The 18,087-nt window shown below is 42.3% G+C and overlaps 2 protein-coding genes across 2 annotated transcripts in view; both read left to right on the top strand.

Annotated features, from left to right (window-relative positions):
• Positions 1 to 18,087, top strand: part of LOC310800169 (dynein axonemal heavy chain 5-like) — a gene marked incomplete at both ends in the record, with an annotated part of 678,223 nt that overhangs the window by 69,192 nt on the left and 590,944 nt on the right. The window lies entirely within an intron of this gene.
• LOC310800254 (dynein axonemal heavy chain 5-like) overlaps positions 1 to 18,087 on the top strand; it is a gene marked incomplete at both ends in the record, with an annotated part of 158,174 nt that overhangs the window by 63,320 nt on the left and 76,767 nt on the right. Inside the window, 7 exons of the mRNA XM_083662832.1 lie at positions 422 to 498; positions 1,458 to 1,582; positions 3,191 to 3,426; positions 5,318 to 5,536; positions 10,105 to 10,167; positions 11,941 to 12,179; positions 17,129 to 17,276. Of these exons, the coding sequence (XP_083518958.1) occupies positions 422 to 498; positions 1,458 to 1,582; positions 3,191 to 3,426; positions 5,318 to 5,536; positions 10,105 to 10,167; positions 11,941 to 12,179; positions 17,129 to 17,276 (1,107 nt within the window). The remainder of the gene's footprint in view (positions 1 to 421; positions 499 to 1,457; positions 1,583 to 3,190; positions 3,427 to 5,317; positions 5,537 to 10,104; positions 10,168 to 11,940; positions 12,180 to 17,128; positions 17,277 to 18,087) is intronic.

Genomic DNA, 18,087 nt, shown 5'->3' with positions numbered 1-18,087 from the left:
TTTGCCTGTAATGTGAACATGGCCTTAAGAACAACACGTTAATTTCCACAGGGGAATCCCAGCGATAAGTATGTATTGAGTTCGCCAACACTACAGTATAAGCTACTGTGCAAGATGAATCAAATAAGATCTCCAAATATATCTAAACTATATTTTCTTTTTCTTTTTCATTAACGGTATGTCGTACCTGCTTAAACAATTGCACATTTGTGCATGCCCAATGTAAACGTAGGAACTTGAATGAAAGGGTCACAGTGTAGATATATACTGCGTACAATAAAATATGATGGGAATGTATTTTAATTCCAAGGGTCACATAAATAAGAATTACTTTTTCATATTATGGTAAAGTATATCAAAATTTTAATAGCTGCTATATTTCCCCACTTGATAATTCCTGTTTTATCTTATTGTTGTCAAGGAGGTGATGAGCGCTCTGGAGCGTTTTAGCCGTTACCATCACATCTGGAGGAAGGACCGTGAAGACACTATACGGAAGTATGGAGTGATACACTGTGGACTGATTGATTGACACTTACCACTGAGCACTGAGCGTTTGATTCATAATACACACAGCAAAATAATTAACTTTCAATGAATGCAATGCAGAACATTTAGAATGACATGAGTACCACAGGGATGAATGCACTTCCTGGTTCCCTCATCGGGAAGTCAATTTTTGAAGTTTTCTGAAAATCGCCGTTTTCTTTAAATCACATTTATGAAAAATCATAAAAGTGGTCCTCATTTGTGAAGATTATCTTGCTGAACACAAAGTTAGCAGTTCCATAAACGTTTGTTAACCACAGACCTTATTCCAGGAGTTTAAATCAGAATGAGAAAAACTTTATTGATCCCCGAGGGGGAAATTGAGTAGTATTATTCAATTTCCCCTCGGGGATCAATACAGTTATTTTGATTGTGATTCTGATGAACTGAAATCCCCATCCAAAAATCCCATTGACTTTGAGATGGGTGAACCAAAAGTGCTAAAGGGTAAAAGTGCAGGTATTAGGACTCATTCTTGTGGTACTCTGTGAATTGCTTTTTATTATTATTATTATAATTTATTTATTTATTTTTAATCAGGGACAGTGCACATTAATCAACAAGAATATCAATGTAAATGTGCCAGGGTTAGCTTAAGAGCTCATTTGCACCTGTAGTCCCTGAGCAGGAGACAATCAAAAGGTACATTAAAAATAATTCATACAAAACACAAAATATCACAAATCATACAAACAATATACAAGTACAACTGGTGAAATCACATTGCATTATTAACATACAACCACAACTCCTGGACAGTAGACAGATGATCCATTTGTGATTTGTATGTGCCCTATGTTTAAAGCCACCTAGATATATTATTTATGCATACATGTTTGTTTAGATTTTAAATAATATTTCTATTTAATTTGAAAAGTATGGTAATTATTTTGGTTTGTCTTCTCCAGGTTCAGCCAGGGGAATCCCTTGCTGTCGGAGTTTGATAGCCAGATGCTTTACTACCGAGACCTGGAGCTGGAAATCAACGCTGAACCAGAGTCCATCACTGTAGGAGCTCTTGCTCTGTTCACAGGTTGGATTAAGATACTAAACTCTCTTGGAATATTATTCCCAGGGCTCTTAAACTTCTCCAGCCCTGGCCCCAAGTCTGACATATTGTTTTATTTTTGCCCCAGGAACCAGGCTTATTTAAAAAATCCCACAAACTGTTTTGAGATCGTACCACAGTGTGTGTGTGTGTGTGTGTGTGTGTGTGTGTATGTATATGTATATATATATATATATATATATATATATATATATATATATATATATATATGTATATATATATGTATATACACACGTTTGTATATACATATATATTATGTATGTGTGTGTGTATATATATGTAGTGACTATCCTGGGTCCAACATTTAGTCACTCAGCTGGGTGTAGGAGAGGTGTTTTTGACGTGCTTCAAAACATTGATGTCCAGGTGGTGTTTACAGTTTGGGTGAGAGGTTCCCATTTAATGATGTTTACAGGCAGCAAAGCTATTCTGTTAACTATTAAGAATTCAGTAACTTGAATCTATTGCAATGATCCTGATGAGCGGCAAAAACCTGTGTGATCTCCCCATCACCCAAGCATGATTGCAAACCTGTGACACCTGTGCAATATAGACTTCACCAGCTCACCTGTCCACACTGCCACCCAGTGGAAAACTTAAAGTAGGCTAAAACTAGAAACAGACAGTGACATGAATGGCTCTTACTATATATATATATATATATATATATATATATATATATATATATATATATATATATACTTTTTTCATTCATATTTTATATTTTTATATATATTTTATTTATTTAATTTATTCGATCGACGAAAGGTTCTTCTTGAGATAAACCACTTTTTGTGTTGCCAGTAGGTGGCGCTATGCCAAACGGGGATGCTGGGGGGCTGTGTGTGTGTGGGGTGGTGGTGTCACTTTCGTGACACAAAACGTGACGTAAATGGTGACTGACACCGCCAACCGCCCGCCCACCCGCCATCCACCTAGGCCATTTTATTATAAGGATACTGAAATGTGTAATTCATTGGCTAATCCAAAAGCCTATGAACCAGCTTATATTTCTGTAACCGCCGATGAACCAGCTTCTAATTCAGCTTCTAATTGGGCAGTGGTGGCCCAATTAGCGAGCTTGTGACCGGAAGGTCGTCGGTTCAATTCCCGGGACCGGCAGGATAAAAAGTGAAAAGGCAGCGCTTGCCCCTCCCTCATTACCACCACTGAGGTGCCCTTGAGCAACGCCTTTAACCCCAACTGCTCCAGTGGAGCTGCTCAGTGGGCAGCAGATCAGACTGTGGTTGTACTGGGCAGCTTCCAGGTGTGAATGTGTGTGTGTGTGTGTGTGAACAGGGCGCTCCTGAAAAAGAGAGCATTGCTCTCAGTGAGACTCCCCCTGTATAAATAAAGGTCTCCCCATGTTACTTCAAGTATGCCACTGAAAATAACTGTCATGGTTACTTGTAGTGACATAACTGCCTTTTTGAAAATCTCACTTTCTCCATCTCTGTGACTGGGAATGTAAAGAAAAAAAAGATACACCAATGTGAATGTTAAATTGACCCTACTTACTAAGCAGTCACTATCCTCTGATACTGTATTTACTGTATTTTTTTTAACCTCCAGCGGACCTGAAGATGTCACTCACTGCTGAAACCAAGAGCTGGATGGTGGACTACGGCCTTCACTGTAACAGGAAGTATCGTTCAGAGATGGAGCGGATCTTTGCTTTGGTCGATGAAGCTGGGAAGAAGCTGAATCGCCCCATCAAAGACCTGGATGACATCCGCATCGCCATGGCAGCACTGAAAGAGATCAGAGAGCATCAGATAGCTACTGATTTTCAAGTTGGACCCATAGAGGTATATGATTGATTGATTGATTTTCTTTATTTAAGTGTCATGCTTCGAATGAAGCCCAGCCCACGTGGGCTTACAGGACACTTTTACTGTTCATCATTTAAACAAACAATGATCAAAACATAAAACCAACAGAAACACCCAAAATACATACAGTAAAGTTGTACAGCATGAAAACCACCACCTGAACCTACTTAAAGAGCTGTGCTTGCCTTCTATTCCAGGCCCTAGAGATAAAGTTAGCAGTCTTAAAAACCACTCCAACTTCTGGCCATCATCTGCCCAGAAGAGCTCAGGTCTTTGCTTTTGCATTTCGTCAAATAAGGAAATCCTCAAATCATCATATAAAGTACAATAAAACATGAAATGAAACTCATTTTCAACATCTTTTAGATCACAGACATTGCATATCCTGTTCTCTTCTGGTATAGCTGTGAACCGCCCTACTTCAATGGCAAGAGGCAGGATACCAATTCTCAGCTGAGCACATAAAGACCTCTGGTTTCTGCTTAGAAAGGAAGTGACATAGGGCTCAGGACCAAAACGCTGCTTCATCTGAACATATGATCTAAGGTATATTACAGCATTATAATATCTTCCAAATTTCAGTTGCTCTAGCCTGCACGTAGGCCTGGCCCTATACATATACATAATATACACACATACACATACAGAAGAATTTGTGACAAATGTGTATACCAAAGCATTTCAGAAGTGTTCATAAGTGTTTCAACAATGTGAAAGGTTTTCAACAGTGTATTGTAATATGGGCATACATTTTTTTCTGCGTTTTTTTTTTTTTTACACTACAAACATTGGCAAATCAAATACACCATCATATTGGTCATTAAAGCTGCATTCAGCGATGTTTCTGTGTTAAAATAAGTGTTAAATGGCTCTATATTCTGACAGCAATCACTGAAATAGAGTGTTTGGTCAGTAACTTGGAATCCCCAACCCCCCGCTGTCCTCTATCTCTCTCTCCTGTAGCCCTGACGTATCCCCGCAAGCGTAACTCGTAGAGACTCACGGATGGCAGCGTTGGATTCGGGGTGACAAAATACACGTAGTTCGTTAAAGGCATTGCTCTCTCTGATTGGATAGTGGGAGGCTGACGCCAAATTTGATCCAATCAGATAAATGTTGACATTTTCTGGGAAACGGAAGGTCAGATCGCGATGCCACTAAAGAATTTTATGTATTTTTTCACCCCCCGAATCCAACGTCGCCATCCGTGACATACAGTTGCGGAGATACGTCCGCCCTGAGTTTCAATGGAAAAGTCACCAGCCACCGTCAGGATTTTTTAGCATTCTCAGTGATTTTCCACGACCCACAGAATATTTTCTTCTATGACTATAGAGACAGTCTGCATGTCAGGGAACGCCCATACAGGCTCTAGGAACGCCCACAATAGATGCTGGGTTAGCCTGGGGGCGTGGTCAGGGTGGGGTAAAAAACCCCGTTCTAGCCATTCAGCAAAGTTAGAATTTAGCTGATAGCCCAGCCCAGGCAGACACGATCGGGGATTTAACCACCGCAGTAAACGCACATCTGAGCAGACGTCTTGTGTTCTGCTCTAGAACCCCCAAACCTGTAGTTTAGAGCCGCAGCACCGTCTTTTGGTGAGTCAGCCCATGAGATATATGGGCGGTTTTACCCCACTCGCGCGCCAGCCGTTTAACATTTTGTGGGCGTTCCCAGACATGCGGACTGTCTCTATGTAGCTGAAAGGAAATAAGCTAGGTTTCAAACTGTTCCCTAGCAACACAATTCCGTGAAAGCCGTCAAGACAAAGAGTAGTGGCAATTGTCTGAGATGTCAGGTGGGCGCTTTGACATCTGCTCCCTTCCTTCAAAAGCCTCGTCTCTGTCTTTTCCCTTCCCTTCCTCAGGAGTCATACGCCTTGCTCCATAAATACGAGCTGTCGGTAGCAAAAGAAGAGGCGGAGAAGGTGGATACGCTGCGTTACACCTGGGAGAAGCTGCTGTCCAGGACCGCGGAGGTGCAGAACGAGCTGGTGGCCCTTCAGCCAAACTTCAGAGGAGACCTGATCAGTAACGTGGAGACCTTCGTGGAAGACGGCCAGCAATTCTACCAAGACTATGAAAAGGTGGAGGGAAAAGCAGAAACAAGTCTCAGTCCTTTTGACCAGTGGTTCTCAAATGGGGGTCCGGGGACCCCCAAGGGTCCATGGCACTTTGCCAGGCGGCCCGCGAAAAGTTTTCAGGGGGGGGGAGAAAAAAAACAAAAAACACTTTTTTTGTGTGCAAAAGCGTCATAGTTCAACGAAAATATGTTATGTTATGCTTTAAATCTAAAATGGTTCATGGATTACATTCTAATCTGACAAACCTATCAATTTAAATGTCAAGCACGTTACCGTGGAAACAAGCTGAGCCCAAAATCACAAATCAGAATGAGGGGGTCCCCGGTATATTTTCAATCTTATAAGGGGTCCTTGGCTGAAAAACATTTGAGATCCTCTGCTTTTGGCGACCTGGGTTTGAATCCAGCCCACGGGTCCTCCCTCTCTCCCATGCCCTCCTCTCTCTCTGTCATTGTGGGCTCTATCTTGGTACAGGTCGATATCCGCTCTGCACACCTGTCTGCACCTGCCTTATACTATCGTCTGCATGACGATCGCAGTCTGCCATGCACAAGTGTCCAGGTGTTATGCAGAGTTTTGCACCCACCCGCCGCCAAACGCATCCCCACCTCACGGGAGCATATTGTAATGATTTATACAGAAACGTAACTGTTTAAAAATTATAGAATTGTTTGGGTAGACGTGACCTCCCTGTTTTTAAGTTAAAACAGACCCAAAATATGGTGGTGATGCAATTAAAAACGGGGAAGCATAAAGCCCAATTTATGCTTTGTCTGCCGACACTTTTGAAACGGTCGCCGACAGAAATGAGGACTTGAGTCGACACTTTCAAGTGTCGGCGAGCAGCAGTGTCTGCTACCTGGTGAAATGTCTAGTGTCGCTGACTACGTCACGATGTGTCGCGCAAGTCTGATTGGCTATATAGACGGCACACGCTTCCTTGTTTTGGTTGGGGTCCACCCGCTAGTTTTCGCTCGATTGAAATGAATGAACGTGTCCCCGCTATTTTTATCAGCCTGTCCTTGATGTATGACTCCGTGAAAATCACAAAGAACGTCGTGACCAATTTCCCAGAGAGAGAGGATGCGAGTTGTGTGGTTGTGTGCTGTTTATATGCGGCTGCAGCCAAGTACGTTACATCTTGCCTCCGAGGTGGTTTCACTGTGCATTTCGTTCCCTCTCATCTCTTGACTGTCTGCAGCTGCTTATAGCGTTCGGGTGTCACGTGACCGTTGAACCGAGGCGAGCGTCTTCTGAAGTATAAATGCAACACCATGAGCGACACTTTCTTTTTCGTCTGCGACCATGTGCTGAGCGACACTTTATAATAACTATAAATTAAGCTTAACTCGTCACAACAACGGGTGCAAACGCATATTAGAGGCGTGCCAAATCATTTATGCACGGTGCAAACGGGATTTGGGCGGTGTTAACCACCATAATTATTCACAGGTGTGGCCTGGCAATGCCTGGGCGTTACAATCAAACCAGATTTCCGTCTTGCAGTACAGTTTGCGTGAGGCATGCTGTAGTTCTCCCCATGCATAATTTGGATAGGTGTAGGCAGAGACAAAAGATTGGAGGATTTACAGTGGACTCAATTAAAACAGTCTCGTAACGAGGACAGAGAGAGATGGAGAGAGCTTGTGACAGATCGGCTGTGGTGCCAACGACCCTCCGGGTTATGGGATAGCAGTAGGTGAATAGCCTATTGCAAGTAGGCTACAATGTACAAGTGTTCTCAATTCATTTACCATAACCCCTCCTTGCGATGTGATAAAAGTTTCTCAGTGAATTATAGTTGATTGCCTCACCGAATAATCTGCTGGTTACCTAATTTTAGCAGCTGAGTCTGATGTCCTGGCTTGGCACGTCCGTGCGTAATGACGTTTCTGCGCTGCGCAGCGTGGAGATTATGGTGCGATCAAGCGCAGCGAGTGTCTTAGCGCCTAGATGCTTTTCAAAGCTCTTAGTGCAAAGTAATTGCGCGCTGCTGACGATAGGATAATGCCATCTACCCCCACATTTTAGCGCTGAAACACTTGCTTTGGCATGGTGGCACGCCTATGCCCAGTACAATTATAACAGGCATGCGCTTGTGCCCGCCCCCGTTAAACGAGTGCAAACGCTAAAACGCTACCGCTTTTGCGAAGATAGGGCCCTATATTATAAAAATAATCTATAAATATATAGGTTATAAATAAGTACATCTACATAAGATTATATGGAGATATGTTAATATAGATGCAAATGACAACAGTATATATAATTTGGTCTTCTATTGTTTAAATTTGTTGAATAAAAGAATATAAAAGGCAATATAATTACATCAATAAGTGTTTTTTATCAATAGTTCAATAAAAAAATGTGGGGAAAAAAAGATGAAAAACCCAACATGTACACCATGAGCCTCTCTTAACACACACACACACACACACACACACACACACACACACACACACACACACACACACACACACACACACACACACACACACACACACACACACACACACACACACACACACACACACACACACACACACACCTTCACTTACCCTTATGCCCCCATAAGTATACGGCTTCTTAAGACGACAGCATGAAGTCAACAGCAGTAGCTGGTTTGAAAAAAATAATGATTGGCCAACCTCCATTTTCACTGACACCATACACTACTGGCTCTGTGTGTGTGTTCAGACCATTGACTGTATATATGTCAATGGTTCAGACAAGCCCAGTGTGAGGGTATAGAACCAGGCTACCCCCTATTGTTTATTTTAGTACTCATTCTATTTCATTTTATTGTGTTCATTGCATTGTGTTATACAGGCATTCTTTGAGTTATGTTTTAAAACCAACAGATTTTTTTTTATTCAAACAGACAAGTGTACATTAGAACAGACATGTGCTCATAACAGAAAATAAATAAAAATGGACAAGTATGATGGTACAAATTACAGTCGAGAATCAAGTAGCAATGACAAGAGTGAAAACAAAAACAAATTATTCCTCTTTAAATAGTTCACACTATAATTTGACAGTTGTATTACTTTTATTACTATCTATACGTTTAAGAGTCCTAGTGTAATCATTAAACTCACAAAGACATCTTATGAAATTGGGGAAGATTTTAACACTCTGGCTTTATGTATATGAAATTTACCATATAAAATCCACAGGTTAACAATGTATTCAATTACACTATTCTCATGATCAAAGTAGGTAAGGACATGTATACATTCAATCCTGATGTTATATTTAGTTTAGCTTAGAATGTAATCCTGCATTTGACCAACAGAACATTGATTATTGCTCATTACCTGCAATGACGGTAGCCTACGGTAGTGGCGCCCTCCGGCCGCCAGAGGGAGTATCGCCATTAATGAGCAACATCTGTCAAGCAGCCAGTAGACAGGAACAACAGTAGTTTCCGGTTTACAGTGACAGGTGTCAGTGACAAAAACGTAAATAACACAGCTATGTCTGTATGTCTACTTTGCAGGTAAGCAGGACAACATGGCTTTGGTAAACACATATGGTGTCATAGGGTATGTTAAGGAGGGTAGGAATATAGTTGGCCGTTTGTAATTCCGCCTGTGAATGTTTTGAGAGCAAGGTGAAAAACGTTAGCTGCTACGCTAATTGTGGCTAACTCTTGCTAGCGCTTGTGCCCTGGCTGTGGTGCTGTTTCAGGTGTAAATTATCTGTGTTTGAAGTACATTCTATAATCTAAGAAGATTAAATCACTTCTACCAACCTATGAATTATGTTAGTGATGCTAAAGAGGGGAGATGAGTATTAATGTTTTGTATGATTTATTTCTGTTTACGCTATGGATGCTGTATTTTGTCATTTTTATTTAACTAAGAGAAAAACACATAGTTTCCAGTCTATAGTGACAGTGACCAGACAAAAACGTGTAGCTAAATAACACAGCTACGTCTGTATGTATCATTCCAACACACTGACTGGAGTCTTGCTTCGTCAAGTGTGTAACACCAGACAACCATCTCAACCACCACTATTGTGCCAATTTCCCTTCCAGCTATTCATTTTAATTAGTGCATAATTCAAGATTCAAGATTATTTTAATTGGTCCCCGAGGGAAATGTGTCTTGGACATACAGGCTGCCACATAGGTACACAGTGCCATAACAAAAACAACAACAACAAAAAACAATAGTGCACAGCACACCAGTGCCGACGTGCAAACACACAACCAAAGTGCAAACATCAATAATTTACAGTACAATCAACAATACATTACCTATGACCTGAGTTTAGGAGACTGACTGATATGGGGATGAAAGAGTATTTGTATCTGTTGAGGTGTCTTTTTTTGTTCTTGGTTGGGACTCTGTAATGCCTGCCAGATGGAAGCAGTTGGTATTCTGAATACAAGACATGAGAGGGGTCAGCAATGATCTTCCTAGCTTGTCTGATTACAGTTTCCTCCAAGAGTATTTGAAGGGTGGGGTGCTCCCTCACCCCCATCACTTTCACAATTAACCTGGTTTAACCTGGCTTAAGACTATTTGCTGACATGGCGTGCTTTCTGCTCTCCGCTATAGGACGGCCCCATGGTGGTGGGGCTCGCTCCTCAGGATGCCAGCGACAGACTCATCATGTTCCAGGTATGTTACTCAGAGTGCAGTGTGCAAAATTAACAGTTTTCTTTTATTTTTTTATTTTTTAAACCAAGGTTTTTTTATTCAATGTTTTCCATTTCGTAATACAAACATTAATATCAAACTGTATCAAATCCCCTGAACCCCCCACCCACCCCTTTTATTTATTTTTTACCCCTCAGGACAAATGGCTAGTAGTGAATGTTAAACTTTACCATCCGCTCAATACATGTAGATTACGGGGGCGTCCGGGTAGTGTAGCAGTAGATTCCCTGCCTACCAACACGAGGGTCACAGTTCTGCGCCCCCCGTGTTACCTCCGGCTTGGTCGGGCGATAGAGATGCGCGGATGAGCTTTTATGCCGCCCTAATCCGCGTGTATGCATTGCATGAACCATCCACCCACCCATCTGCACAAATTATTTTGTATTATTTATAGATCCACGCCCGCCGTGCACCCGACATTTCACCACGCTATGAATGAGCGATTTGGGTAGATGAACTTCCTGTTTCTGCTGCCGTCGGTGCGATCGACTCCAAATAAACGTCCATGCTGTGTTATAATCCAGTCCAGCACTTGCCCATGTAGCATACTAGGCTAACGCTATAGCTTTAAGTTTAGATCAAGACTGGATTGAGCTGTATGGGAAAATAATACTAGCGCGTCGCGTCTTCTCTTCCAACGTGTCTTCAGTGGAAACTCCTGTTTGTGTTAGCATGCTGTGAGACTGGAGGATATCCGCGGTCAGCGCGGTTATAATTGCAGCCCGCGCATCTCTATCGGGCGTCCATACAGGCATGATTGGCTATTTGGCTGTGTCTGCGGGTGGGAAACAGGATTAAGGCTATAGACCAGACCTGCACATCCAAAGCGTCAAGGCCGCGCCCCTTTTTGGGGATAGAAAGAATGAATAGCGTTGTTGTGATGGTATTTTTGCCGTGTTTTTAGTTAGCATAGACAAAATACCAATTCATTAATTTCGGGTTCAAGTGTTTTTTTGGTTTGATAAACATGTCTACTAATTATTTTGCGACCTTGCCCGAACCTGAACGGTCGAGATATATGAATAAATTAAGGCTGACTGGTCTGTCGTCTTGTCCGTTCAGCCTGAGTCAAAGAGGATTTCCGCATTCCCCCAAAAAGGGGCGCGGTGCAGTGCGATGACGCAGTGCAGTTTCTTGTCTATGTGTCTGGTCGCTGCACTAGCACCTCCGCTGGTCGGTCAGGGTGCCAGTTCGGGGTGGAAGGGAACTGGCGTGATCCTCCCACGTGTTACGTCCTGCCGGTGAAGCTCCATGTGCAATGCTCCAAGCGCATGTGTCAGAGGACTAGGAAGCATGGTGCTAGTCTACGGCTCTCCCCAGATAGGCAGAGGGTGAAGCAGCAGGGGGGAAATTGGCCCAGTACAATTGGGGAGATAATGGGGGGGGAGATCAGAAAAAGAAAAAAAACATCTATATTTTTTTTTCTCTACCAGCCACTTGCATATTTTACCAGCATTTGGCTGGTGGCAGCTGCTAATTTTGTGCCCTGCCCGAGTGAGAAATAATTGAGTTCATTATTTAGTCTCTCAGTCAGTTAGTTAGTTAGTCGGGTATGGCAATGGGTCTGGCTCCCTATAGTGTCAGTTACAGTATGTTCCAAGAAGGGCAGATGTCCTCTTGATTTTCAGTTAATACAAATGAGAGACTTTTTGAGAAAAAAAAAGCAGTTTATAAATGTTATTGTGCGATGCTCAAACTTATTTTAATTAACTCTTAACCATTCTCCCCTTTCAGAATCGATTTGACAACCTGTTCCGGAAGTACATCACCTACACGGGCGGAGAGGAGCTGTTTGGGCTTCCCGTTACCCAGCATCCTCAGCTGTTGGAGATCAGGAAGCAGTTGACGCTGCTGAATAAGCTGTACGGTCTGTACAACAGCGTCATCGATACCGTCAACGGTTACTATGACATCCTCTGGGCTGACATCCACATCGAGAAGATCAATAATGAGCTACTGGACTTCCAGACTAGGTAAGACAGCGAGCGGTGTATCACATCGACATTTCATCTTCATACGTCATAGCAAGCTGAACTGACCAATACTGAACAGTTTGAGTCTGTGTTGAGTTGATCTAAACTCTAAACTGGAACTGACTGCATTAGAGCTGGGTATTGGTTCAAATTTCAAGAATCGATTTGATTCCGATTCACAAGGTTGCGAATCGATTAATCCCGATTAGATTAGATTAGATTAATTTCAATATCGATTTGGTTAGTGATACCAAAACATGTTTTTTGAGCTGTAACCTGAATTACATGACTGTCCAGTTATGTAACACAGGGGTTCCCAACCTTTTTTGCGCCAAGTAGATACATGGGGAAAAAAAGTTGCAGACCTGTTGTCAATTTTAATGGTTTTAGTTACACATATATTTACTCACCAGGTGGTGACAAAGGGTAAATAACAGCCTTTTCATCTGTCAATAAAGACACTTTCACAATTATGCACAGTGATTTGATTTCAGCCTATATCATTTCTAAAAGTAGATATTAATGATCAAACATTTCCATTCATGTAGCCTACAGTATTTATGTTTTTGTTTCAACTACAAACATAAATAAACGTCAACTTGAAACTATGTTTCAACTACCACACACAGCATAATATTTTAGCCTGTTTATTAAAAAATATATATTTTTTTTTCTTTTTTAAATAAAAAAAACTTGATCTCTGGACATATGAGTCCACAGCACAAGAATTTCACACGTGATACTTGTTCCACGGAGTGACAATAAAAATCTTGAATCTTGAATGAATCGATATCAAAGGATTAAAATAAAAATCGATTAAAAATCGGAGAATCGATTTTTTGAACCCAGCCCTAGTGTTGAGTTGATCTAAGATGAGTTATGCTAAACTGGAACTGACTGCATCCAGTCTGCCGGAAAGCCATTAGAAGAAGACCAGGGGGGTCTACCTACCAGGGGGGTCTAACTTCCACAGGTCCACTAGTAAATCAAGTAAGAAGTAGCTTTATTTTCCCATTGACATCTATACTGAGTTTTCTTTTTGTAGCCATAGACTGTATAAACGTTTGAGTTATATACAAATTCACCCTCATGAACGGTCAAATTAGCTACAAAGAACAAAACTGTTTTTTGTACCAGCTTGTAAACATGTTTATTTCTGCTGTAAAGTTGGGGATTTTTAAGGGGAATTTCTATGGGGAATGACTCGCTTTTGGAGTCAGCCTCAAGTGGCCATTCTGTGGGAACTGCAGGTGTTGCCACTTACGAGTTGGCTTCATCTTTACAAGATGGAGGTTGCCACTTGGTTTCTGCACATTGCACAACCAAACCAGAATACACAGCAATCAAGCCTGGTTGAGGTTACAAACAATGTCACCCATCATCAAACTCCATGGCTTCTATATAGTGTAAAGAAACCGCTAGTTAGGTTGCTAATATAACTAACGTTAGAGAACTCGCTCCGCCCGCCCCAAAGCAGGACTACACAGCCAGGATGATAGCACCATTGCAAACCTTCAAGTGTAAGTGGAGTTCGTTTTAACTGTGCTTTATTAAATGATAAGCTGTCATTACTTCCCATTTGCAGCGTTTGTAACGTTTTCGTTCGCTGGGTTTTACGCTTTTAATTTGAAGGCGGAAAGGGGAAATGGTGTATCCGTAGATTAAATTGACACTGGTCTGTCAATTCTATCAGTTCATATGTACCATTTCCCTTTTTCGCCTTCAAATTAAAAGTGTTCACGGTAGCCTGTGAATCCTCGACCTTTCTGGATTATAAAAGTAGTATAGCCATGCCCGTTTTATACAAATTTATTGCCAAATGCTTTGGGATTCAACTTGATCAATCTTGGTCAGAAAAAAATCTTGTATATTCAATGGAAACAGCACCAGTGCGACCTGTCGCGTGCAACGCTACCTTCAAGCATGAGGACGTCTGAAAGGAGTTATTTTTCATCCACCTATATTAAAATGAGTTACCTAATTAATCAAGTATCTAGTTAGGTAGCTACTGTAGGTGATAGGAGCTCACTTGAGTTACAGACAGACTCAAAGTGTCCAGTGAGGAAGTACTTTTCACCAGTGGTTCCCCTCAACATGGCCTCGATGCAGAAGCCTTCTTCCCCTGGAGTGATGCTGTCATGTGTTTCATAGAGCTGCATGAATGCTCCAAAGCAGTGGTTCCCAACCTTTTTACACCAAGTACCACCTGAGAAAGTAGTTGGCTCTCCAAGTACCACCATATGACCGACGTTAAAATACAGTCTATTCAGCTATGCACAGTTCACGCAGGAGGCAAACTTATTCCAACCTGCAGCCTATGTGCAACCTGCAGCAGCTGCACTTGTGCTGGGTTGACTGCTGTCTTCACCTCCTTGTGCTTCATCGTTGCTGCTCTCCTCTACTACAGCTCTTTTACGATTCCCTCCCGTTTTGATCCACTTTAGCATCCCTCCTCGTCTTTGTTCACCACTTGTGTAACCGTGCGGGGCGCGCAGGTAATTGTGCATGCGCAACAGGTATAGTGTCCGTCAGAAACAAATATTTGTTTCTAAATCTCAAGACAACAAAATAAACCTCAATTTCAATGATCACAAGTTTATTTTCATTCGTAGTAGTGAGGTCTCCCGACCATAGTTCAAGCTGAAGGCCACACATGCATAATCCGATCATCCCCTGACGACAGTCAAGTCCTAGCATAACGTGGTCAGTCAAAGTCCTAGTATGACGTCTGCTATGACGTCAAATATGACGTCAGTTAATCCTCATATATATAGCAAGGGTTCTACGTCACCTCTCTCTCTCCGGCCGATCATAGCAGCAGCAGCTTCACGGCAGTCCATCTCCCTCGAAGCCGTCCTCCGAAGCGTTGGCGCATGACTCCATTAGCCAGTGGCTCCATTAGCCAGTGGCGCTGCTCTTGAGGCAAGAGGAGGGCATCTGCTTAGGCTAGGAGATCCCCCCCCCGTGGGGGATCAGGAGTCACGACTCGTTGGTGGCGGACTGGGGAGGTGGGTGGGGCAAAACAACGCTCCGGAGGAGGGCTCAAGGGAGATGGACTGCTGTGAAGCTGCTGCTGTTATGATCGGCCAGAGAGAGAGAGGTGACGTAGAACCCTTGCTATATATATGAGAATTAACTGACGTCATATCTGACGTCATTACGGATGTCATACTAAGACTTTGACTGACCACGTCATACTAGAACTTGATTGACGTCAGGGGTGATCGGATTAGATTATGCACGAATGGCCTTCTGCTTGAACTATGGTCTAGAGACCTCACTTCAATCATGAGAGGCCAGTTCGTAGGATTTAACAAACTTTATTTAGCAATCGGCATGCATGGCAAATGCTTTGGCGCATGACTCCATTAGCCAGTGGCGCTGCTCTTGAGGCAAGAGGAGGGCATCTGCTTAGGCTAGGAGATCCCCCAAAAGGAAGATCTGATTACCGGAGGTTAATTGAGATCTGCGGGCACCGGTAGTTGATTGTACTTTTCTGGCCTTCGACCTTTTAACGACTTATGGCTACTTGCGGCTGGCGCTTCCCAACTCGGTCGGGCCTTCGATCTTGACCCCCCTACTTGCGTTGCGGCTGGCGCTTCCCAGCTTGGTCGGGCCTTGCGCGCCGCACGACTTGGCCTTCTGACTGACCCTGACTCTCTCTCTCGACTCTCTCTCTCCCCCAGTATTTGCCATGCATGCCGATTGCTAAATAAAGTTTGTCTAATCCTACCAACTGGCCTCTCATGATTGAATTATTTTGATAGATAAACATGTTTTACAATTGATTTTAAAGTTGGGTTTATTTCATAATTTAAACATTGGGATTCCAGGGATCAAGTACCACCAGCAGGGGGGGGCGCAAGTACCACCTACCTTGAGAAACACTGCCAATAATATTAATAATTATTATTATTATTTCACTTTCACATGTTTGAAAACTACTACTAATGACCACCATGGATTTAGCACAAAAACTTTTTTTTTTTTTTTTGATTTTCACAGAGCCTTCCAAGTACCACCAGCAGAGGGCGCAAGTACCACCTACGGTACGCGTACCGTAGGTTGGGAACCACTGCTCCAAAGAATTTCAATTCCACCATCCTATTCCCCACCATCCTCTTTATCTGCAGGCTTTGTCCTCTGAAAGGGACTGACTGCTCTTTGTGCCCGTCTGTCTCTCAGGGAAACAGGAGGAGGGGAAAGCAGCTTGGAGAATTGATGTTAAAGGCATTCCAACCTGAGAAAGACACTCGCTTTCTGCTTCTGCTATTGTGTTCTCCGCCTGACAATGTGACAGTAGTGTGGAGGTGGAGGATGCCGGCGGTTACCTTGTGGTGTCATGTCCTTTCAGCAGTCATAAAGGAAATATTATTATGTGCCCACCTAACAGGGTTGAAGAAGTCAGTACTCCCTTGGCTGGTAGAAATACTAGCTGCCAAGTGGGGTAAAGTGGTGTTGAAGTGTTGGCCATTAGGGGTGTCAAAAATAATCGATTATAAGATGCATCGCGATGCGGACGTGCACGATTCTGCATCGATTCACAAATGTCAAAAATTGATTATAAAAAAATATATATATATATATATAATGGAAGTACATGCAGTTGTTTATTTTAATTATGGATCATAATACAATGCAATTCCAAATGCGCTTTTATTTTAAAAGTAGCCACACAGTGAGAAAAAAGAAAGTGAGAAAAAATAAATCATGTATTGCGGAAAAAAGTGATGCATCGATAATCGTAATGGAATGGAATCGTAGCCCTCTGAATCGTAATCGAGTCGAATCGTGAGGCCAGTGAAGATTCACAGCCCTATTGGGCATTACTGTAGGTCGGGGTTTATTGCAGTTGAAGTATTGCTATGTATTTCATTTGCACATACTCTGTCACTGAATGTACAGTGGGGAGGACTGTAATGATCATTGGAAAACCTTTCTACCTCCAGGTGTCGCAAGCTGCCCCGTGCCCTAAAGGAGTGGCAGGCCTTTCTGGACCTGAAGAAGACTATTGATGAATTCAATGAGTGCTGCCCCCTGCTGGAGTTGATGACCAACAAGGCCATGATGACTCGTCACTGGAAGAGGATTACTGAGGTGACGACCCCAATATACATGCAATGAAACAGCCTTTGAAGGAATAGAGGAAACCCCCCTAGCTATTTTATTTTACCCATGTATTTCTTTTTATTTATGGTTTGGTTTCTATTTCATTTATGTATGTACTATACATTTGTACTGTGCACTTGCTTTTTGAGTAGCCTCTGAATGAATATGCACTTGGCATATATTGTGCATTTGATGCAAACAAATAATAATTAAATGAAACAAAGTCAGGGTTGACCTGGAAGAGCATCACCAAGCATCACCAAGACCAGGGGTGCCCAACCTTTTTTGACCCAAGATCTACTTTTCAAGTAGCCAGCAGCCTCCCGAGATCTACCAGTCCAGTTTCAACATCGCAAACTCACACACATCGTTTCCAGCCTGCAGTAACTAACCTCACAACACTTTCTTGTTGTCCCACAACCACTTGACATTAGGGCTGTGAATCTTCACTGGCCTCACGATTCGATTCGATTACGATTCAGAGGGCTACGATTCGATTACGATTATCGATGCATCTCGATGCATCTTAAATCGATGCATCACTTTTTTTCCCCCAATACATGATTTATTTTTCCTCACTTTCTTTTTTCTCACTGTGTGGCTACTTTTAAAATAAAAGTGCATTTGGAATTGCATTGTATTATGATCCATAATTAAAATAAACAACTGCATGTACTTCCATTATATTTTATTTGATTATTAAAATAATAATAATAATAATTTAATAATCGATTTTTGACACCCCTCACGATCGACCTGGGGTCAGTCCGCGGGCGACCAGTAGACCGCGATCGACTGG

Source organism: Poromitra crassiceps (assembly GCF_964638095.1).
Source record: "Poromitra crassiceps genome assembly, chromosome: 29".
Taxonomy (NCBI): domain Eukaryota; kingdom Metazoa; phylum Chordata; class Actinopteri; order Beryciformes; family Melamphaidae; genus Poromitra; species Poromitra crassiceps.
The sequence above is the reverse complement of the archived record's forward strand: the minus strand, read 5'-3'. Positions and strand labels throughout refer to the sequence as shown.